The sequence below is a fragment of the Aricia agestis genome, chromosome 11 (assembly GCF_905147365.1).
Source record: "Aricia agestis chromosome 11, ilAriAges1.1, whole genome shotgun sequence".
Taxonomy (NCBI): Eukaryota; Metazoa; Arthropoda; class Insecta; order Lepidoptera; family Lycaenidae; genus Aricia; species Aricia agestis.
Genome location: NC_056416.1, coordinates 15,353,655 through 15,377,614, shown reverse-complemented (window position 1 = coordinate 15,377,614; position 23,960 = coordinate 15,353,655). Strand labels below are relative to the sequence as shown.

The 23,960-nt window shown below is 36.9% G+C and overlaps 2 protein-coding genes across 2 annotated transcripts; one reads left to right on the top strand and one right to left on the bottom strand.

Annotated features, from left to right (window-relative positions):
* Window positions 1-3,244: 3,244 nt before the first annotated feature.
* Window positions 3,245-7,251, top strand: LOC121731949. The gene is made up of 7 exons (XM_042121662.1): window positions 3,245-3,535; window positions 4,303-4,523; window positions 4,727-4,869; window positions 4,952-5,117; window positions 5,335-5,500; window positions 5,940-6,271; window positions 6,605-7,251. Exons 1-6 carry the CDS (start codon window positions 3,402-3,404, stop codon window positions 6,259-6,261), a joined length of 1,152 nt encoding a protein of 383 aa, XP_041977596.1. The 5' UTR covers window positions 3,245-3,401; the 3' UTR covers window positions 6,262-6,271; window positions 6,605-7,251.
* A 2,030-nt stretch (window positions 7,252-9,281) lies between these two features.
* Window positions 9,282-22,238, bottom strand: LOC121731939 (probable elongator complex protein 2). The gene is made up of 13 exons (XM_042121638.1): window positions 21,720-22,238; window positions 21,314-21,602; window positions 20,662-20,874; window positions 20,021-20,230; window positions 18,812-19,026; window positions 17,768-17,915; window positions 16,460-16,651; window positions 16,008-16,124; window positions 12,536-12,701; window positions 10,507-10,771; window positions 10,258-10,321; window positions 9,847-10,003; window positions 9,282-9,411 (listed from the first exon to the last, which is right to left on the bottom strand). Exons 1-13 carry the CDS (start codon window positions 21,966-21,968, stop codon window positions 9,300-9,302), a joined length of 2,397 nt encoding a protein of 798 aa, XP_041977572.1. The 5' UTR covers window positions 21,969-22,238; the 3' UTR covers window positions 9,282-9,299.
* Window positions 22,239-23,960: the final 1,722 nt, after the last annotated feature.

The window sequence follows — 23,960 nt, the reverse complement described above, 5'->3', positions numbered from 1 at the left end:
TTTTATGTAGAAACATATAGTGATTTCGATTATATGAGAAGTATCCTAAGCATACTCGTATGCTACCAAAAAGCAAGATTTTGCAATTAGATAATATACCATGGTTCCGAAGGTGCTAAGAGAATTCCGGATTCCTTATAAATACAAGTTTGCGGCTTTCGGAGTTGGTTTAAGAACTGAAAGCATATGCTACTATGCAAGTTACATTCATCATCATCATCATCATCTCTACCACCAGTCACCAGACCATGAATTATCTAATTATAACCATATTATTGGTACTTTTAATCGTCTTTAAGATCGAAACCCGAATTGGTCGAACGATTAAAAAAATTATAATGTTAATTCAATGTAAATGATTCGACCTTGGTGTTTAGGTTACCAAGTTAGCAATTCGATCATGAGATCTTTGAGGTATGCTTATCTCCTTAAAATTTATACGGACGATTATAGTTATATTTGAGCATAATATTATATTATGTTGAGCTGATGAGTTTTTATTAGTGTAATGATAGAAAGAAAGTCACTGAACAGAACTTTAAAGCCTTTAAAGACAGGCGTATGAATATTAATTTTATCATTGCTTGATTAATCAAGCAATGTATAATAAGCCAAGCATATTATACATTCAACATTGGTATATAATGCTTGGAGTTGCTTAAGCAATTCTGAAGTGGTAGTGATCTCAGACAATGAGTTTTCACATCATGAAAGTGTATCCTGGATCCAAAGTCACTAAGCATGTTAACATTAGTCTGTACAGGAAACCTTATAAATGACTAAAAAGAGTGAAATTATTATTTTTAACAAAAAATTAAAACCGACTTCCAGGGTAAAATCATTAATAATTTATACTTAATGAACAAAAAAGTATATAAAATAATTTAATAATTCATACTCTTTGAAGTGCCTTAGGCATAATTCTCCTAAACCTCAACTATTTCTGTACACAATATATTTTGAAGTCGGTACCAGTTTTAAATATTATAAAAAATATTTTGTCATAGAACTCAGTATTATTAGCTTATTTAAAATGTAATAAGCGTTCTCTGTGAAAATGCAAAGAAAAAAATACACATTTTAAGCGTGATTACTTTTAGAAAATTTTCCCGCTTCAAGTCATGACTTTCTTGACGCACTAATAACTACTATTCATACAGTTGTAACATCAGCTGCTAGTTTACGTAGCATCAGCACAGTAATTGTTGGTCGTAACATCTAATCTTTTATTCGCTGACGATGCCGCTTTTGTTGCCACATCACCTCACGAACTCCAAGCTATTATGGATCAATTTTCTCGTGCTTGTAGGCTCTTCTCCATGAGTATCAACGCCAGGAAAACTGTAGTACTTACACAGGGGTCACCAGAAAAACCAGTCATATCATTAGACGGATCCCCTTTAGAAGTTGTTGACAAGTTTTGCTATCTTGGTTCGACGGTTACGAGCAACCTTTCACTTGATGCAGAAATTGACATACGCATTGGTAAAGCAGCGACCTTGTTTGGAAAGCTTCGTGCAAGAGTATGGGACAATAATAACCTCACGGTCAGAACGAAAATATTAGTATATCAGGCCTGTATTCTCAGTGTACTCTTGTACGGAGCTGAAACATGGACTACGTATGCAAAACAAGAGCGACGACTTAATACATTTCACATGCGATGCGTACGCGGCATTCTTGGAATTAAGTGGGAGGATAGAGTCACGAACGAGGACGTCCTTGCTAAGGCACAGTTAGCTAGTGTAGCGGCTATACTCAAACAGCGAAGACTGCGTTGGCTTGGACATGTGCATCGCATGCCGACGTACAGGCTGCCGAGACAGGTTTTGTTGGGGGTGGTAGCGGATGCAAAGAGGGGCATTGGGCGTCCGAAACTACGTTTCAAAGATTGTATTAAACGTGACCTTGCCTCCTTCAACATCAAGCAGAATGCATGGGACGAGCTCGCCGAAGACAGAAACAGGTGGAGACAAAGTATAGCTCAGGGAGTCCGGTACCATGATCGAAAATGGTTCGACAGGTTGGCTGAAAGGCGTGTCAAAGCTAGCGATAATTCACAACCTCATCCATCAAACAATGCTCTCTTGTGCATAAGTTGCGGACGGTCTTGTCGATCGAGAATTGGACTCTATAGTCATCAAAAGAAGTGTCTGAAACAGAAGCTTGCAGTTTGCACCCATAATATGACCCCTACCTATTTAGGTAGGGGTCATATTATGGGTAATTACTGATGACCCCTACCTATTTAGGTAGGGGTCATCAGTAATTGATGAAGAGGCCAATGATGATGATGATGATTGTGATTCTGATCCAGTAGGAGTATAAGTGTTCTGTGTTCTGATCCCTCTTGATCCCAGAAAAGGATTATGATTTCACATTTGTAGTCCAGCGTAAATTTAATAAAAAAATATTCTCATTTCTGACGTGACCAGAGGACAGGGAATTTTGCCGGGAATGTTGTTTTTTTGTATTCTCTATTATATATTTTTTTGCGTATCCAAAATTAGAAAAGAAAAATAAAATTAGGTATAACCGCATCTTACAAAACTAATAACAATTATTATCTATTAATACTCACTTATGTAATACCAAATGTAGAAATAACTATTGTGTTGTTTTTGTATTATTTTCCAAAATTGTGTTATCTGAGTTTTTAATGTGTAATATTGGTAGGATATTGACCATTAGATATTCGTTATCGTGCACAAGTGTAGGAAAGTGATGCAATATCCAGAAACGTGCCTATTTTGTGTTCCATCCAAAACTCTATCGAGTGTTTCAGTAAAGCGTAGACGCTTTACTGAAACGACCGACTTGACTTCTTGACTGTATTGATTTTTACTTAGAGTTTGACTAGACTTTAGACCTGACAATATAGAAAAACGATGCTGAAAATTATTGTATTATGCTCGGGCCACACTAACGAGAAACGCCGTTGATTCTAAAACATGTTATAGCATTATCGCCTTTACATGCCACTAATTAAAGGCGATAATGCTTTAAAAAGTTTTAGCATTATCGCGATAATTAACGGCATTTCTCGTTAGTGTGGCCCGAGCATTATAGAGTATTGTTTTCCCGCCATAATATACTCGACACTAGCCATGGTTAAATAGCCGAAGTGCCATAATAAGAACAAAAAAACAGAGGCCAGCTGTCAAAAATTAAAATCAGAATATTATGTCAAACTTATGTCAAAACTAGTCAAAACCATTGGTCAAAACTCAAAAGTTTCGACTTGCGAGTTGCGAACTTTGTTAAAAAACAGCTAAAAAAACTGTTTTTTACTAAATAAGACTCATTTAAAGTAAACTATTTACTTTTACTAATTTTATTTCAACCAATTTTGAAATGAGTGCAGATAGGTATACAAATTATTAGGTAATGAGGTTTCCAAAATGAATTGTGATCAAGCAGTATTGGAAGCTTCTCTTTCGCTTCTCTCTGTTGAATCTCGTAATTTACTATCTTCCTTACTGAATACTAAAAAAGTGTTAACGCATGTAGGACCAGATGGGATAACCAGGCAAAGGTATGTTGACTATACAAAACATTTTAAATTTAAAATTAGGGTTCCATACCCAAAGGGTAAAAACGGGACCCTATTACTGAGACTTCGATGTCCGTCTGTCTCCAGGCTGTATCACAAGAACCGCTATAGCTAGACTTCTGAAATTTTCACAGATTGTGTATATCTGTTGCCGCTATAACAGCAAATACTAAAAACAAAATAAAATTAATATTTAACGGGGGCTCTCAGACTAACAAATGCGATTTCTTTGGCCTTTTTTGCTCCTAATCAATAATGGCAACAGGTAGGCCCTTGAATCATTCACAAAATCCTTAATTAAATATTTGTTCTTTTTGACTTGCACTTGGCCAACTTTTTTTTATTTACTATAATGTAGTGATGGAATTGCCTGTAACTGGTACTTATTTTCTTCGAAATATGAAAGTTGATCATTAACGTACAAAAGGTGGGTACAGACTACAGGAAGACCTTCATGCTTGTTTTGACTAAATTTATTTTTGACTTGCAACAACTTCAGTTGTTTACACTTCTCAGTAAGTCTTGTTTGTGTGTGTGTGTTGAGTCATATTCGGATAATATAATTTATAACAAAAATATGATATTTACATTTAAAGTTGGTATTATTTTACTCATTCCAATTTGTAAACAATGCGCTAAAAAGTTTGTCTAAGTACATACTATACAAATACTATAAAGTTTAGTTTGATAGTTTGCATTGAAGAGGCTTCAAAAGTACTGCCTGTTTAAAGTTCTTATTTATTTCACAGAGATTGGAGAGGGCTAGCATCATTAGCAAATATAACAAATGAACTGAAATTGAGCATCGACACACAATGCAAGGACAAAGTTGGCAAGGTTTTGGAGCTATGGATAGACATGAACGATGGGACAGCCACTGTCCAGAATTTACTCAAACACTTGGAACTTATTGATAGATTTGACGTACAAGATGACCTTAAGACTTTAGCTATTGAAGATAAATTATTAGGTACATTTCCATACTCTTTGATTTATCAAGTTTATTCGTTACATGATGCCTAAAAAAGTGAAGTTCATTTTTATTTATTAAGAAAAGTTTGCTATTACACCCACATATTTTGCACTTCAACAGGAAGAAATTGTGGTAAGGTAATTTAGGAATCTATTTTATTAAGTGAAATAAATCTTGTGGTAAATGTAAATGTTTTACAGATGATGTAGAAAGTGATATCATCACAGTAGAAGATAAAACGTTTGGGGCGCCACAGCAATACCATGCATATGTCCTGTATGCTCAAGAGGACAGAGAATTCTTTGAGAAGTTGCGAAAAAATGTGACAGATGAAGGTTTTAGTGTGAGTTTTAAATTCATCAGTAATCCTACAATTCATATTTCAGTTAAATAATATTATTTGTATGTTCTATTTTTGTTCTCAGGTATGTTCAGAAGACAATCTCCTTCCAGGCTATGCTTCGCGGTACCAGCCATTAAGTCGGCTTATGCTGTTGAGGTGCAGACATATAATACTTATCTATTCTCCAGACTTCTTAAGAACTCCGGCCCTCAAATTCTTTATGAATCTGGCACAGGCTGATGGAATTAGTGAGTATACCCTAAAGTATCATCAATTTGGTTTCTTACACCCTGTATATTGTACTTCATAGAGATTTTACTGATATAAAATGCTTTTTCTAAGTTTAACATAATGTGACAATGCTTTCTAGAATTTCTTTCATAACAGCAAGAGTATGAAGTTAATGAGACTATTTTCTTTAATGAACATAATGTGTAATTTTTTTTAAATTTTATTTGTTTCCAGCAAATAGGAAAAATCTCAAGTTAATTCCTGTGATGTTCAGAGAATGTGTATTGCCGGAACATTTGAGGTTCTACCATAACCTCCGTTATACATATCCAGAAGATAAGGCGCCTTTTAACTTCTGGAAGAAGCTTAACGATACTTTGGGACCTGTAGATCTTAATTCGTATGTATTTATTCTAGATTCTAGATTAAATGACGTCCGCAACTCCGATTTTCGCGCGGGAACATACATTTTTCTGGATTAAAAAGTTACTTTATGTCCTTTCTCGGGACTTAAAATCTCCATACCAAATTTCAGCAAAATCAGTTCAGCGGTTTGGGCGTGAAGAGGTAACAGACAGACTGACAGACACATTTTCGCATTTATAATATTAGCTTGGAAGTAAGGATGCTTCCCGCAATTTGTACCCTTAAAAATATCCAAAGAAACTGTACATTTGGCTACAAATAGAAGTAGTTTATTTATTTACCTGTGGTCTGATCTATATTTGTATCAATAATATGAATCTATTATTTTAGATCCAGTTCAGTACAAAAAACAATGTTATCAAATAACCAAAATTCTCCTAAGCAGTAAAATGAATTCTATAATTTTTTTTCAGAGACCAAACACAAATTACTACTGCATCTTCAGAAGTGATCTCAGAACTGACAAACGAAACGAATGGGTTCACACCAGTAAAACAATTGCATCCGAACGGAATCAATATGAATACTCTTACACTACCCAGCATTCCCAACGAATCCGTCTCACTCGGTGATCTCCGAATAGACATGAAACCGGAGGTGACATCCCTGAGTCATTCCAGCTTGGGAGGCAGAAAAAAGAAGTTGAAAAGTATAAAAAACTTTTTCTTTACGCCGTTAAAACCGTTCAGGAGATCAAAAGCAGAGAAGCAAAAGGAAATTGTTGTTGATAACTGATATACTCTAATCCAGGGGTTCCCAAACTGTGCGCCGCGGCGCCCTGGTGCTCCGTAGCAAGGCAAGAGGGGCGCCGTGAGTCGATCCTCCATCCCTATCCAAAGCCAGTATATTATAAAATAAAATTATAATATTATATGTGTTAGCAGATAGATGATTAAATATTTGTATTTTATTATTAACCTTATTTAGGTACCTGCTCAACCTAACTATACTCATTAAAGATGTTTATTGATGTATATTTTTCCAATAGCCAGGTAGAGTAGGGCGCCGTGACAAAAATATATTGCGACGTGTAAGTGCGCCGCAGGCTGAAAAAGATTGGGAACCCCTGCTTTAATCCTTCGCTAAGGGTTCCTCAAATACTTGATAGTGGTTTATGTTTAAGATTGGTGGCAGTGTCATAGTAGCTTACATTAGGGTGTGTCGGGTTATTTTAACATATAGGTTACACAATCTTAGATTGGATGGCTTAGAAATTGTTTGTGTGACTCGTCACAACATTTGTTTACAAATACATCACATAATTATGATTGTTCACATACAGTACTGTAAGTACACTCGTGAAATTTCACAGTCACAATCATGCCCAGAGATCTAGACGCACCTCTATGTCATTGTATAACTAGACTATGTTTATATGGATAAAGAAAACGAATTCAAAATGTGTGCCTGCATTTAAGATTTGTTTAATTTTTATAATAATACAATAATAATATTTAGTTAAATAAACTAAGTGCTTGATGTCTTGTGTGTTGCCTAACGAATGTTTGACAACTCGAAAATTGTGGTAGTCATATAGTACTAAGTATGTTAATGTTGAAAAAACGCAAGTAAAATGTAGGTATAAAATTATATAGGTATGTAATGTGTATGTTTACTAGTAAGCCCTCAATTAAAAGATCCATACTGCGTTATAGATGTTATGTTCCTGTATGACATGTAAAGGCGCAGCGCAGACGACAGACAATCCGTGACGCACTTTTTAGTCCGTGGAAATATAACCTATGCAATTATATGCAGTCAGTACCGGACACGTCTGCGCTGCGCGTCGTGTGCGTTACTGCATATAACTAAAAAGTGCGTCAAGGATAGTCTTTCGTCTGCGCAGCGTCATAAAAGTAGCAGGACAGACGAGGACAAAACATTGTAAAGTTATGTGTCTGTATAAATAGTATGGTTCTTTTTATTAGTAAGGATGAAGATTTTTGAAGCCTTAAATTTTTCGATTGAAGATATTTTGATGGTATTATGATTTAGAAATTGCGAATTTTGATAAGTTTTTGTATCTTTATTAGGAGATATATCTATAAGAGACTTAAAATTGTGCCTTATATCTTAAGACTTTATTAAATATTATATCTTGTTTATACAGGGTCATTTTTCTAAAGATTTGAACGATGTTACCATGTATTGTTATTAAAAATGCATAATTATATAAAATTATAATAATTGTTTACTATTTATAACAATAATAGCTGATATAAACTTATTTTACTGCTGTGCCCTGCGGTGTAACCGGCGGTTTATAATAAATTATGATATTTTCCCATAGCAAAAAGTAGCCTATGTTCTAATCCACGATATCAGCTATAACTCTATACCAGGAGTCACCAATTAGTTTCGCTCAGGGTCCATTTTAAGAAATGAAATGACCTTCGCGTTGTACAAAAAAATATTACGAAACAAAGGTAACTACGGTTACAAAGTTATTTACATTATCAATGAGAAAAATGTAATATTTTGTAGCTAATTATTATCTCTCTGATGTTTAGAGTGAAATTGGTGCAAGCTATTGACATTAAATCCTGGAGATGTTCATCAGTAAGTCGAGACCGAAATTTATTTTTAACGAAGTTCATCTTCGAAAATGCTCGGTCCGCACACAATGGGTCGGCGGTCCCGATGCGGACCGCGGTCCGCCATTTGGTGACCCCTGCTCTATACCATCAACATACAAACTTTCGCATTTATAATATTAGTGTGATGTTGTGTATATGTTTATACATGTTGTGTATAAGTTTTAAAATGCAATTATATGTACTCCGATTTACAATTTCAATGATGATCAAAATAAGTTTTTATGCAACTATGACAAGTAACTTAAAACAAAAAGAATGGAATTCAAATTTTATGTTACCATTAAAAAAACTTTGATACAATTGGAGCATATTGTTAAAAATAAAATGTTACTTGTGAAAATATATTTTATAAATAAAGTTCTATGTATATTTTATAATAAACTACGTACCTCGTTAAATTTGCTTAATTCTTATCTGTATTCCATTATCAGTTCTTCAAATATTCAAATATTACTTTTCCATAAGTACTTGTTTTTTTCCTCAAAAATGTTATTGAACTAAGCATACCTACTCGTACTCTAATGACCTACGACCTATACTATCTACTCTAGTAAACATAAACATTCGACGGTTTCAATTTTGTTAGTCTCGCTCTCGCATCAACTCCAGCACCCGTAGCATCCACAAATATTTTAAGACTAAAATTAGACAAATCTATTGAGCAGTTCAGCACCCGTAGCATGGCTACAGTAGAAATACGAAAGTACTATACTTTAGACAAACAGCGGAGATAAACTGAAGGTGCCATGCCGCACCTTCAGTTTATTAAAAATTCAATTAAGATGCCGCTTTATGACATGGAATATAGTCTATGTCATAAAGTTGAATTTTATTTGAATTTTTAGGACTATAGTCTATGTCATAAAGTGGCATTATATTTGATTTTTTTGTTGATCGCGGCTAGCCAATGCGATCGGAGCGGCACCTTCAGTTTATCTCCGCTTTTTGTCTATATTTTCGTATTTCTACTGTAGCCATGCTGAAAGGTACTGGACGGCTAAATATGTCTAATTAATAATAATTAAATAATGTCTAATTTTAGTCTTAAAATATTTGTGGAAGCCCAGGGAAGGTTTGTATACCGAAAAAATATATTAGGGGGAAGTGATGATCACAGGGTCATCTAATTACATATTATAAGATTGATATAAACAAGTATGAGTGTATAAAATATATTTACAAAGCAATAGAATATATTCGGACGAGGTGGTCGCTGCCGCAGCTCGCCAGCCAGGTGTCGTCGCCGGGGCGGAAACACAACCGCCGCACTGTCAGGTGGTGAGCAGCACTGAAATATACAAAAAGTTATTTAGGCCTTAATTCTACTAAGTTACGTAACGTCAATGTTTAATGGCATGTTCGATTCTAAAGTTACCCAAAAGCAAAAATAAATCTGAATATACAAACATTTTAAACAAAAAACGAATCTGTAAACTGCCCTATGTCCTTTTCAGGAACTAAAAGTATCTCTATACCAAATTTCGCCAAACGGTTGAATGGTTTAAGAGGTAAGAGGCAGGCAAACATACACACTTTCATGTTTAATTAATTTAAAATAATGGATGGATTTATCGATTTATAGATAAGGATGAATTTCGTTTTAAAACGTAACTTTTTCATCAGTGGAAACTTGTTATTGGCATTTTAAATTATTGTTTAAATAATTGTTTGTATGGTGTAAATCTTCCAAATAAAATAAAAAATGAGGTTTGAAAAGGTTTACCTATTATCCAGTTCAATCTTCAGCGACCAGTCGCCGTCGAAGCCGTATATCCGTATCCGGCCGGAGTCGAAGCCCACCGCTAGTATCCGCGACGCCGCGTCTCTCGGTGCAAAATCTAATGCTGTCACTGACTCCTTGGGTATTTCTAGCGGTGTTCCTGGAAATTAAATGTTATACTTTTTAGTTTTATTAATTGAAATTAACTTTATAATTATGTTAATTAAATTTAAAAATAGAAACAATTGAAATACAGTTAGCCCACGTAAACATAGTAACTCAGCTTAATTTAAAATTGGTGGTAATTTTTTAGGTAAATGTTGTCCTTTTCTTGCTACTTGAATAGACCCGACTCAACAATTTCGTTTTAATTTATTTAAATCTAAGAATGATGGTATTCTATAAAATATTTACCAAATAAGCCATAATCCTCTAGAGATGTTTCAGACATAGACCCTGTTTTTGACCATAGACAAACCTGAAAAAAAAATTAAACGATATATTTTTTCTTTTTCAGATACTAGAGAATAATTTATTTTTATTTTCTATCAACTATTTGGCTATCTATATTGAATATGGAAAATTGCCTGATCGCTTCAGACATTTACAGGCCTTTTGCACTTCTATATTATTTATTGTTATATTTGTCAAGCATGTAATTACCTTTCCATCCCTTGATCCAGTACCAAAGACCTGTCCATCGTGTGACCAGGCACAACACCAAATGATTCTTGTGTGTACTCCATTGGTCTTATCCGTGCAAGCTTCCAGGTCAAACAAATTTGAACCTTCCCGCCTCTTGAATATGGTCCATCTTCGGTCGCGCGACACTGACAGCAGTCTTTGACTGTCTGGTGAGAACGCTAGCTGTGTCACTGTAAGATTATGAGAAGGCAGCTTCTGTATTTGTTGCCAGTTCTCTGTCTCCCTAAAAAGAGATAATTTAAAAATTACTGTTATTCTGTTCATGTGATTCATTAGCGTGAGTGTCCAGTATGGGCATCCAAAATGCATTTCTGTGATGGTATCAAACATGCTGATTAAATACATTAAGGTATTTTATTTTATTTACACGGCAGGCGATGCTATCTATTAGTACCGTAAAGCCCAGCCGAGGGATTTCATTGACTTGATATAACTCGATTTAATTAAACATAATGGACAAGATGAAAATGTGTCGGCTAGGGACTCTGCTTTTTTTCTGTGAAGTGTGATCTTTGGTAGTATGTACGTCACCTTCCAATATAAAGGAGCATGGATTTCATCGAATTCGAAGCTATAGCCCATTCGCTTTAATGATATTTTGCGTGGCCTGTTATTCATATGAAATAACTAGCTTTTGCCTGCGGCTTCGCTCGCGTGGAATTCGAAAATCGTGTACAATACGAATATTCTTGCAAACTTCTTTAGAAACATACCCCATACCCCATAGCAGCTACCCCAAGTAGGGGCAGGGGTCTTTACCCACTCCCACATATTATTCAAACGACACGCAAAATCTGTATGTTTAGTTTTGGTTAGATTAATTTCATTTTTAATAAATAACTTAGTTTGTTTTAAAAGAAGAAGAACTAAAACTCAACACTAACGACGCAACACCAATTTGCTTAGCAACATTACCAGGAAGGGGGCTAAGGGCAAAGTCTCCCCGCATATTAATCCAATGACACTTGAAAACTGTATCTTTGGCTTCGGTTATAATAAATTCACTTTTAATTAATAAGTTACTTTGTTCCTAAAAAAGGAGAATTAAAACTCAACACTGATTAATATGCGGGGAGGCTATTTGAGGGGTGGGGGGGAACATTTTATAAACCAGATATGAAGTTGTAAGAAGACAAATATATCTGCGAAAACCATATTCAAATCGGATCAGTAGTTTTCATGTTAAAAAAAAAGTTTGGTACAATATCTGACCCCCTCTTCAGCCTCCTTTAAGGGGTGGGGGAAAAGTTTTATACACCAGATGTTAAATTGGAAAATACAGTTAATAATATAAAGTTAGTCCATTGAAGAAAAAAGTTTGATACAAAATTTGACCCCCTCTTTGGCCCTCTTTTAGGGGTGGGGGGAAAAATGTATGCACCAGATGTTAAGTTGGAAGAAGATAAATATATCTGCGAAAACCGTATTCAAATCGGATCAGTTGTTTTCGTGTTAAAGAAAAAAGTTTGGTACAAAATCTTACCCCCTCTTTTGACCCCTAGAGAGGCAGGGGGAAAATTTTTTGTACACCAGATGTTAAGTTGGAAGAAGACAAATACGAGTATATCTGCGAAAAACCATATTCAAATCGGATCAGTAGTTTTCGTGTGATGCTGGAACAAACATACAGACAGACAGACAAACAAAAAACTAACCACAGTTTTGGCTTCTATAGCGATGTAGTAACAGCCCCCGCTTATTATTTTTTGGATATCTGTAATGTACAGAATTGTCATTTCTACAGTTTTATTATATGTATAGATTTATTTGGTAATACCTCGATTGTGGGAATTGCAGACACAATAGATTTTCAATTGTTATGCAACACCCGGGTGCCGCTTGGGTATTGATGGGTTAATGGAGTGGATGGTGGTGGGTGGATGGGTGGATGGAGTTCTAAAAGTGTTAACTTTGTTAACCTATTTAGAAATAAATATTTTCATTTCATAAATTCTGTAGTAACCTGTTCAGTAGTTTGAAAACTGACCAAAGTATAACGGCTGCGTGTTCAACATTGGTAGCGCGGCAGGCGGACGCGAGCAAGCTGCCGTCGGCTGCGGCGGCGAGGCAGTGGACTTCGTACCCGTGACCGTACAGCTTGTGCGTCTCCGGCCAGAGAGTGTTTTGCATGAGGGTCTCCTCTGTAGGTGGAGCTGGGAAGAATAACGATGTAATTTTATTCCACCTTAATAAAATTAGAAACCCTAATTATGATCCTAAAAAGAAGACTAATTAGAAGCTTCTGATTCCACCAATTAGAAGCTTCTGATTCCACCAATCAGAAGCCACACTTCCTCTGATTTAGTACGCTAATTAGGATGTTAACTTTCTAAATGCTATTTCACTAGACTAAATTTAGTTACTGAATCAATTTAGACGTCCAAATTTAGTAAGGTGGAATAAGCCCGGCCCATTAGGCCGTGTTCAGACGACACGCGCCCGCCCCGCCCACGCCACGCGCTTCTGCACCAGCGTCAAACTCGCTTTGAAATTTGCTGATTTTATTTGAGTCTTTAGGCACATCAATAGATCTCAAATTGCATTTATCGAATTCCACCCGCGCACACCACGCACACGCCACGCGCCCGCCCTGCGCCCGCTTTGCGCTCACCCCGCATACGCGCTGCACATGCCTTGCGCCCGCGCTGTGGCTAGTCTATTGAACGAAGTAGTCCAGTCACTAGTAGTTTATGCGTGCGCGGGACGTGCGCGAGGCGAGCGCGGGTGTAATGCGGGCACAACGCGTGTGCGGCTCCTGCGCGTAGTCGACGCGCTTGTAGATACACTTTTATTACACACAAGAAAGGCACAAATTTTTCTTTTGTTGTGTTTGTACATTTCAGTTTACGTGTATTGGTTTTAAAAAAGGTTCTGATGCTTAGTATGGTTCGCGCGTTTTATAAGATAATTTTAAAATATCAAACAATTCATTTTATAACATAATTTTAGGATCTCTAATAAATATTATTATTGTCCTCTATTCCTATATTTTCCTACTAGCTGTTGCCCGCGACTTCGTCCGCGTGGACTTTAGTTTATAGCGCGCGGTGTCAACAAAATTTGTGTCAAATTTAAAAACTTTTTAAAACCCTGGTAAGTGGTACCCCTCTTAGGGCCGCGCTACACCGGAATGGCAACGCTGAAAGTGCTCGCCTCGCCGCTGCCATTCCGGTGTAGCGCGGCCCTTAATTAATCAAAATACCCAAAAACAGCTGTGCAGTGTGTACATAATCTATACTAATATTATAAATGAGAAAGTATCTCTGTCTGTCTGTCTGTCTGTCAGTCTCGCTTTCACGCCAAACGCCAAAACTACCGAACCGATTGTAATGAAATTTTGTATACAGATAGTCTAAAGCCTGAGAAAGGACATAGGCTACTTTTTTACTGGAAAAAAGGGTTGTCAGGGGGTGAAAATGCGTAAATTTGTTCAAATTAAGTTAGTTCCAAAAATTCATAATAGATGGCGCCGTGCGTCTTCTACATCGCGCTGACGCTTGCTCAAAAGTCTTTCTATAAGAGGTGGTATCATCTTACCAGTGTTCCCAACTTAGGGGTTTTCCCCCCAGATTTAGGAGCTAAATAAGTGAGATGGGGTTTTTTTAGGGGTCTGAAATTTTTAGGGGTATTTTCAGGGATTTATTTACTTTTTAATATTTTTAAATTGTTGATATTAATATTAATTATTTCTTGACCTAGCGACTTCTAGCGACATCTATTACGTAATTCTATGACCACTCTGTGGTGACTGGCGGCACCACTGATGGTCCGATTTACATTAAATCGTAATGATGTCACTTGTGCAACATTTAATCCAACAAATAAAATGTTGAATTTATTCAATAATAAGATGTACGACTTCAAAACATCTGAATCTTCAGATGAAGATGAAATATTTAACATATTAAATCAATTATTATAATAGAAATATTTTAAAACATATTTCAGTATATTATTTCTAAACTATTATACATTTATATATATATATATATATATATATATATATATATATATATATATATATATATATATATATATATATATATATATATATATATGCATATTTTAAGGGGAAAACAGAAAAATTAAGGCGATTTTAGGGGTTTTTGACACCAATTTAGGGATAAATATTTTTGAGAGGTGGTAACACTGCATCTTACATTTAAGTTTCGATTTTTTTCGATTGTTATATCTATTCTACGGTATTAAATAACTCAGCACTTTATCTGTGCAGTGACGTAACCTTAAACCTATCAATGATAAATAGTTTATGGGTAAAGTTGTGTGAATAAGCTTTAAAATTTGGCATAAAATATAAAGTTTAATATAAAAAAATTAAATACTTTTTGTGTGCACATTGGACAGCTGTATTGATTTAAGGGGTACCAGGGTTTTTTTATAAAAGCTTTTGACACCAATTTTGTTGACATCGCGCTTTATAAACTGTACGTGGGAGAGCCATGCTTCGGCACGAATGGGCCGGCTCGACCGGAGAAATACCACGTCCTCACAGAAAACCGGCGTGAAACAGCGCTTGCGCTGTGTTTCGCCGAGTGAGTGAGTTTACCGGAGGCCCAATCACCTACCCTATTCCTTTCCATACCCTCCCCTATTCCCTTCCCTTCTCTTCCCTACCCTCCCCTATTACCCTATTCCCTATTAAAAGTCCGGCAACGCACCTGCAGCTCTTCTGATGCTGCGAGTGTCCATGGGCGACGGAAGTTGCTTTCCATCAGGTGACCCGTTTGCTCGTTTGCCCCCTTATATTATAATAAAAAAAATAAAAAAAAAACTGAAGTCCACGCGGACGAAGTCGCGGGCAACAGCTAGTAACTAATAAGTATGATTAGTTCTATGTTACAATGAAGTAAAAAATAAAACGCCATCTGTTGAATCGTATTAGAACTAAAATGTTCATTGCATCGATGTATTTCTGGATTTTTATAATATTATACATAAAATATATTTAAGATTTTTGAAATTTTATTTTAATACACATCCAAGACCCAGGAACATTTAAAACTTTTTGTTCCGCCTGCGGGACTCGAACCCAGGACCCCCGGGATGAGCGCTGGCCACGCGTAATGCGAATTCATTTTCATCGATATTTTCATGGAAATAAGATATTTTCCCACATCAAAATGTAGCCTATGTCCTTTCTCAGACTCTAGAATAACTGTGTACAAAATTTCATTGCAATCGGTTCAGTAGTTTTTTTTTAGTAAAAGCGAGACAGACAGACAGACAGACAGACAGACAGAGATACTTTCGCATTTATAATATTAGTATGGATTCAGACAGTATACTTTTAATTATATAGCAGTCGTTTTCGGCTTATTACACCAGTCTGTCACCTTCTGACTTAACAATACCACAAAAGAAAAAAATGACACGACAAAAATCTACAGTAATTAACTTAAGTCTTTGCCTCACGTTGCCGTTTTTTTACATTGCCTTACCAGTTAATTCTATAGGTACGAAGTAGCCGTCGTTGTCATCGCCATTTTTCTGATCACCTTCACTGAAAACCGCCTTGTTTGATAGTCCTAGAGACGGCACTGACGCTCCTTCGGGTCCTGAAAATGTTTGTTGAAATAAATTCAATAATTTTAATAAATACAATAAATTAAGTTCGCTATTATTTAAATTTATGAAGCTATGAGGCTAAACTATTTTGCCTCAATATTTGCCGTAACACAATGACGAAAAAGTTTATTACCCTGTTCACCAGAATTAAAAGCGGACGTTAGACCCTCCACTTGGCTTGCCTTAAGTCCAGTCGAATTGTCTTTCTTTGAATATACGATATAATTTTTCGGTCGCTCTATATTGACGTTACCAAAAAACCTCGTTATTTAAAATCGCCGAGCCCCGAAATTTCCGCCAACGAATTTTAAAAAGTTTCACTCACCTGCTATAGCGTCCTCCAGCGTATCCCCCACGATATTCCTATAGTTGAGCAGGAAGTTGTTTGGTGCCCGGAACACCCTGATAACTTTCTCCTCAGCAGCGGACACGAGCGTTGTGGGCGACACCAGTACGAGCGCGGACAGGTCGTAGCCGTGGACTTGCGGGCGGGCGATCTCGTGCCAACGGGTCACACCTGGATGATAAACCATTGACTTTCCTAATTTAAATTTCGAATTAAGGCCCAACTCACACGTACCACAACCACACCACGTGGTGGAACGTATATTTTGTATTGTAAATGAATAAGACTGTTCACTCGTACCACATTTTGCATTCGTTGTCGACCGCGTGCGTGATGCCGACCACATCGCAACCACAACTTTGCGATGCAACAACAGTGCGCGCAAACCGCCCGCGCTCTCGCAAGGATAGCAATAATAAAAAAGTTTCCTCCTAGAATTTCACGAGTTTAGTCAGCACGTGTTTCCGCTATAAAAGCCGGAGTCGAACTATGTCTGCACACGACGTAATCACATCGCAACTACTGGCGACAACGCAACCACGTCGACATGTTGTCGATACCACAACGCAACTACAAAAAGCTGCAGCGACGCTATTCACACGTAACAACTGCTTGACGGCATTTTGTCGTTGCGACGTGGTGTGTTTGTGGTACGTGTGCGTTGGCCCTAACTATTCAATCCACACCGAACTTTTTATCTGTCTTGAGTAAAAATATGAGGCTGTCTTCGATTCTTCTACGCATAAAAAGTCGAAGCCTGGCATAAAATAGTTTTGTCAAGGCATAATTAAAGATTATCGCACAATATGCGAAATTCTGCAAAAAGAAGTTACGGGTAAAAGTAAAGAGTAATACACATTGTAAAGTGTCAGCCGCTTTGTAAGATTTTAAGTATGTAAATCGAAAACACATTATTAGCAGTAAAAAAATACATACACAAACTAAATATGTACTGCATATTTAGTTTGTGTATGCTATCAGGGAAGTTGATTCCTAGGCAGATGGGGAACCAACGTAGTTTGGTCGCGTTACGTCAAACCCAGCCGACAGATCACAATTAATATTGAATTGACATGATCCGACCAAATGACGTTGGTCTGTCAACTGCCTAGGAATGAATTTCCTCGATGGTACATTAAAGTTACAAAATAGAAGGTAAACAAATATAGCTTACCAAAATATAGTGGTTCTTTCCTCAAGATTATTTTTTTCATCATTAAAATATTATTGGTAATAGGCTAAATCTATGTGGAATTGTGTGAACGGTCTTGAATTATAGGTACTCACTGCCCTTGCGTCGCCACGGCGCATGCACACGCGTGGTCTGATCCAGCGCGGTGCTGGCGAGGTACCGCCCTCGCCCCTCCCACCGCACCTCCTCCGCGCCGCCGAAGTGCCCGCCCGCCACCACACTCGGAACCCACGAGTTGCTGCTCTGAAAAGTTATAAGAAAGATAAATAAGGACCAATTCCTCCAACGTCTGTTAGTGTTAACAGCTTGTTAGAATGTCATGTCATCTCTTTCATTCATAATATGAAAAACGAAAGAGTTAACGTGACAGGAATTCAAGCATTAATTACTTTAGTAGTCGTTGGTGAAGTCGGCCTAAAGATAACACTTTAAAGTCTTGCTTACTAGCTTGCTAGACCTAAAGATTATAAAGGTTGAAAATATAATTAATCAACAGAAACAAGTTAATGTTATATCACACTTATATGTATTATAAAGGCGAGAGTTTGGGACAGTGTACGTTTGTAACATTTCATGCAGAAACTACAAACAGATTCTGATGAAATTGGCATGTCAATTGTTTAGGTTCTGAATTTACATAGGGTCCTTTTTATCCCAAAAAAGTGCAGTGTCCCTGTGGTCTACTCTAATATGCAAGTTTTACTTTAATGAACCAAGTACTAATAAAATTCTTTATTCATATTTTTACACTGACCTCCATTATACAATTGCGCTGGACTTATGATACCCACCTGCTTTGTGTGCCTATTTGAAGCGGAATCAGCGCCCCCAATGCGGGGGAAGAGAACTAAATCTGACGTAACTTGCAAGTGGCCGCTTAATCGCTTTTGGTTGTAGAAACTAGTATTAGTTCCAAGTACTCCCACTACTGCTATCAGCGCCAATATGGCGACTTTCAAACGTCATTTTTACGTCAAATTTAGTTCTCTTCCCCCGCATTGGGGGCGCTGATTCCGATTCAAATAGGCACAAAAACCAGCAGTCATTTCAAAGGGTCTCGTAAGTCCAGCGTACTTGTATAATGGAGGTCAGTGTATTTCTAGGTCCTGATAAATTATTATAAAACATTGTTTTTTTACCTTATGTTCCCATATATGCAAAGATCCGTTGTAGCCATGTGCTAGGATTGAGTTTGGACCGAATCTGCTGCCGTAGAAGCCCAGTCCATTACCACCCACTTCTCCGACCCTCACTTTCTCCACCCATGCCCCACCCTGGTTATCAGTTTCCCAGATAATGAGGGTTTTGTCCAGGGAGGATGTTAGAATTCTGTAGCTGGACTGGCCATTGCTATCTGTAAATAAGAGCTATAATTAATAGTATGTAGAACGTTTTTGTGTCATTTTATAAAATAAAAAAATACAGATGTAATTGTAACAAACTCTGCAAACCAAGACATAACAGTCAATGACTACAAACTAGAATATGTCGAAAACTATACTTACCTTGGACAGATAATTTCCTTCGAGGACCAAATGACCAAAGAAATAGAAAAACAAATAGCACATGGTTGGAACAAATTTTGGTCACTAAAAGAGATTCTTAAAAGCAAAGACCTAAGCTTGCGTATAAAAAGCAAGACTTTTAATACATGTGTTCTTCCCTGCCTTACTTATTGCTCTGAAACATGGTCCCTTTCCTAAGCGCATAGAGAAAAACTAGCAAAATGACAGAGAACCATGGAGCGCAGCATGATGGGGTGCAAATTGCAAGACCGACAGCTTAGCCTAACAATCAGGATGAAAACTAAAGTAGTCGACATCCTCAGACAAATATGCTAAAATGGAGATGGGCAGGTCACACTGTACAATGCAAATGAAGTAAATGGAGTCAGAGAGTCATTATGTGGTATCCAAGAGATGGCAAAAGGACAAGAGGTCGACCCGCCATGAGATGGGAAGACTTAGATACTGATTAGGTATTTCATCGACTAATTGAGGAGATACTTAGAAATTGAGGGGACTGTTTTTTCAACTACTGCTGGACCCTACTGGACAAGAGTAGTACAGGATAGAAAATACTGGAAAGAGCTGATGGAGGCCTGTGCCAACCAAATTAAGAGACTATATTATACTGCAAAACAGATAATTCGGAAAAAAAAGGCTAAATAAAAATAAATTGTAACATTATTGATATTTATACTTACATAAATTATACACACCATTTTGGATTAACATATTAAAGCCACTGTTTATTCCAGGAAAGTGCTTCCATGGGATGCTGTTTTAGCACACAGGCTTATTATAGTGACTTGAACAAACGCAGCCCAGTATGCACAGAAGTCTCACCTTTAATTGATTGCCACTGCACCCCATACACCCAACCTTCGTGACCAGCCAGCACTGCATCAAGTTTCACTGACCAGTCTATGTTGTATGCATTAAAAACTTTCTGTTCAACTTTGATACCATGAGTGGTCTCTTCTATGTGCTTCTGTATTTTCCAAACACGAATGTATGTGTCTTGCGAGGCAGATGCGAGCATTATACATTCATTATCTGAAAATAATTTAAAAATGTTATGTTAAAAAAAAATATATAAATTATAGTTTTATAAATTACATAAATAGCCCATCCAACAGGGCTAGCCTAACAGTAGACATGAAAAAGAATCGACATACTAACAGATTTTATCGACAAAATGGCGGATTTCCATTGTCTAACTGTCACTTTGTCTTGTCTAACTGTCATTTTGTCCACCACTTCCATAGAAAGAAACTGTTTCTATTCTGACCATGCTACGCCTGCTGGACATTATAACAAACAAATTAACGAGTCAATTGGGATCAATTGCTTAGAATTAACATTGGAAGAAATATACTTAAAACATACAAAGGAGGAATCTTTATAGTTCCTTTTGGTTTTACTTTTTTTTTTAACTTTTTGTGGTGATACAGATAATGAAAACATAGTTATAATACCATACATGCCTAATTTCAAAACATCAAGTCCCCGAACCCAATCTTCATGTCCAATAAGCATGTGGACTCTGTGGTACTCGTCTATTTTAGCAAACACATGTATCTTGTGGTCATCCAGTGCACAGAACAAGAGTGGTTGGTTGGATATAGGTAGCAGAGCCGCATGTAATGTCAGACACAAGCCTGAGTGCAAGTTTATTGTCTGAGTCAGTGTTGCTACACCTGAAAAAATAGATTGAAATGTGAATTAGTCTTTGATAACCCTTCCATTAAACATACATAATAAAAAAGAGTTAAAGTCATATCTCTTAGCTCGTAAAGAAAGTAAGTAACACAATAGAATATAAGCTATGTTACATTGTCTGTGTCCTCTTCTATATTGTGATTTGTGACTAATCCAATGCTAGTTGAGGACAAAACACTATTTAATAAATTTTGAAACTACTTACAAGTCAATAATTGCCACTTTAAATGAATTTTTACTTTTAAACTTGTTACAAAAATTACTTGCTAGCAAAGTTACTTACTTAAGCAAAGAGACTAATATAGATAGATCCGTGTCCGATCCGATGATAGATCCAAGAATCCGCGATCAATGGATTATGTGACAAACTATTTTGTTTATTCAATAAAAAAATAAAAAACACAATTTGAACCACACCTTCTGTTCTTTCCCACACTCTGACAGATGAATCTATTGATCCTGAGAACACTATCAAACAATTTCCTGTATATAATCCATGTATGCAATTGACTCCTTCTTCATGCCCTTTCAAGACACTGGTGACCTTCCATAACCCATCACTTAACGTCCAGATAGCAGCAGTTTTATCGGCAGAACAGGATAACAACTCTGTACATGTGCCATCCTCTTTACGGACCCATTTAACAGAGTTTACTTTAGATGTGTGATGACTGAGAACTATTAGAGGATCTTCATCTTTAGAATTCTGAAAATTATGAACAGATAATTAGTTTCTAGTCTAATCTTGCAATATATAGACTTTTGATATAATAAATTCTATTTAATAATAAATAATTCTGAAATATTATAGTTTAATGCTTACCCTATCGTAAATAACCACTGCGTTTGTTGCTCCAAAACATATGAGTCCCTGTTCATTCCAATCGACTACTTCTGGGGTACGGTTACATGCGACCGATGTGTATATATGTTTTACTGATGTCTTCATGTTAAAGTTTATTAAAAACGAATAACTTTCATAACAATAACTCGATCTCCTTTTAACACAAAAACATGTGATTTCGGAATATTTTGTTATGATAATTGACAAATGACATGTGACAACTGACATTCGACAAACGACAAATGACAATTGGTTTGAGTATTTTTTTATTGGAGAGAGTCCATGAAACCATGAACTGAAGCATCATGAAGCATCATGAAGCATCATCAAGCATGTAACAGTAGTTAGAATATGCATTTCATTAACATTGTCGGCATCATTAATATATGCATTCATGCCAATTACAGCTTTGTAGATCTTATACTCTCTGAGCAAAAAAGCTTACAGACAAACAGACAGACGGACGGACGGACAGACCGAAACTAAAAGGGTTCCTTGCTGACTACGGAACCCTAAAACTGATCGATACTACCACAAACCTGAAACCCGTCCACCAGCGTAGCTAGCACGCGGTTTCCCAGTCGATTCTTCGGAAGAAAGTAATGGCAGTTTCTTTCCCATGTCTACATATCTTATTCCCGAGCATGGCACCACCCATCGACTTGAGTTTCAGTGGACAAAGACAAGAAACTTTTTCCATAGCAACCATTAAAGCAACGGCAATTATTATTTTTTGACATTTAGTTTCTTGGTTCTTTTTTTTTAATTATGGCACCTCGGCTATAAAAGCATGGCCAGTGTCGAGTAAATGGCGGCAAATTAAAAAAATCGACGTGTAGCAAGTAGCAACCTTGTCTATAGCCAGAATTATAGTTTTGATCTACGAAATACGAAAAATAAAAACTAAGTAACTTTATTATTCGTAGTTTGTAGATCATAACTGTAATTCCGGCTATAGACAGGGTTGCTATACATCGATTTTTTTAATTTGCCGCCATTTACTCGACACTAGCCATGGTTTTATAGCCAAGTGCCATAATAAAAATAAAAAAAGAATCAAGAAACTAAATGTCAAAAGCGGTTCGTCATGCTTGACTTATAGATTTTCAAAAGCGGAAGATATCGAGATACGAAAGAAACTTTTTCTCCAATGTTTTTCCGGTAAAACTGTCAAAATTTAGTTTCTTTCGTTTGTCTACGTGCTTGTGCTAGCTATGCTGCACCAGTGCTTAAACGACGCCCGCGCCCTCTGCCGGCCGCGCTGCATTATTATAATTTGTAGCACGCTCAAAAATCGACAGACGTTCGATTTTTCAGCATGCTCGAAATAGGCATGCTTATTTTGAGAAATGTATACAGTATACGTGCTCAAAAGCTGCAGCAACTGCTCAGTGCTCGGTTGAAACTTGAAGGAGTTGAAGGCTGAAGGCGGGCTGAAGCATGCTTTAGTAGTGGATATGTCGCAGGGAAATGAAGATATCAGGGATTTCACGAAATCCCAGTAGATGCCAAATATTCTTGCATATTACGTCTTCTTACTAAAAATATCTAGTGATGTGTCAATTCACTAGACGGGCCTGTTTCACCACTTTCTGATAAAGTGCCGAATAGGCTATTTACGACTTTTTTGACAGATTCTCCATACTTCATCTGTCAAGTTAAGTGGTAGATAGCCTATTCGGCACTTATCAGGAAGTGGTGAAACAGGCCCTAAATCTAGTGAAATGTCAGAAAAGCGGATACCGCTGAATAAAAATCGAGCTACGCATATTCTCTAGCTCGCTCCAGCACACGGCCATGACTAGTGGGAGTGAAACAAAGTATGCGTCGCTTGAGCTGGCGCGGCTCGTCTAGCTATAGCGGTTCTTGAAATACAGCCTAGAGACAGACGGAGAGACAGTTTTACCCTTTGGGTACGGAACCGTAATAATATTACAAAAAAATATTCTACTTGGTGGGCCGCTTCATTTGACGTCAAAAATCAAAGGTCTGAAGCACAATAAAGCAATATATGTATATATTTACCCTACAGTAGTGAAATAGTCCATTGAAATGTTACAATTTTAGGACCGAATATTGCATTATTTTATTAGAGGACGCGATTTTAATTTTGGAATATGTTGGGGGGGTCAATGTTGGGGGAAGCACCTCAAGTTTGTGGGATCGCCAGTCGCCACTCTTGTCCTCTGGCCGCCATCTTGAATAAAAGGGTAACAACAC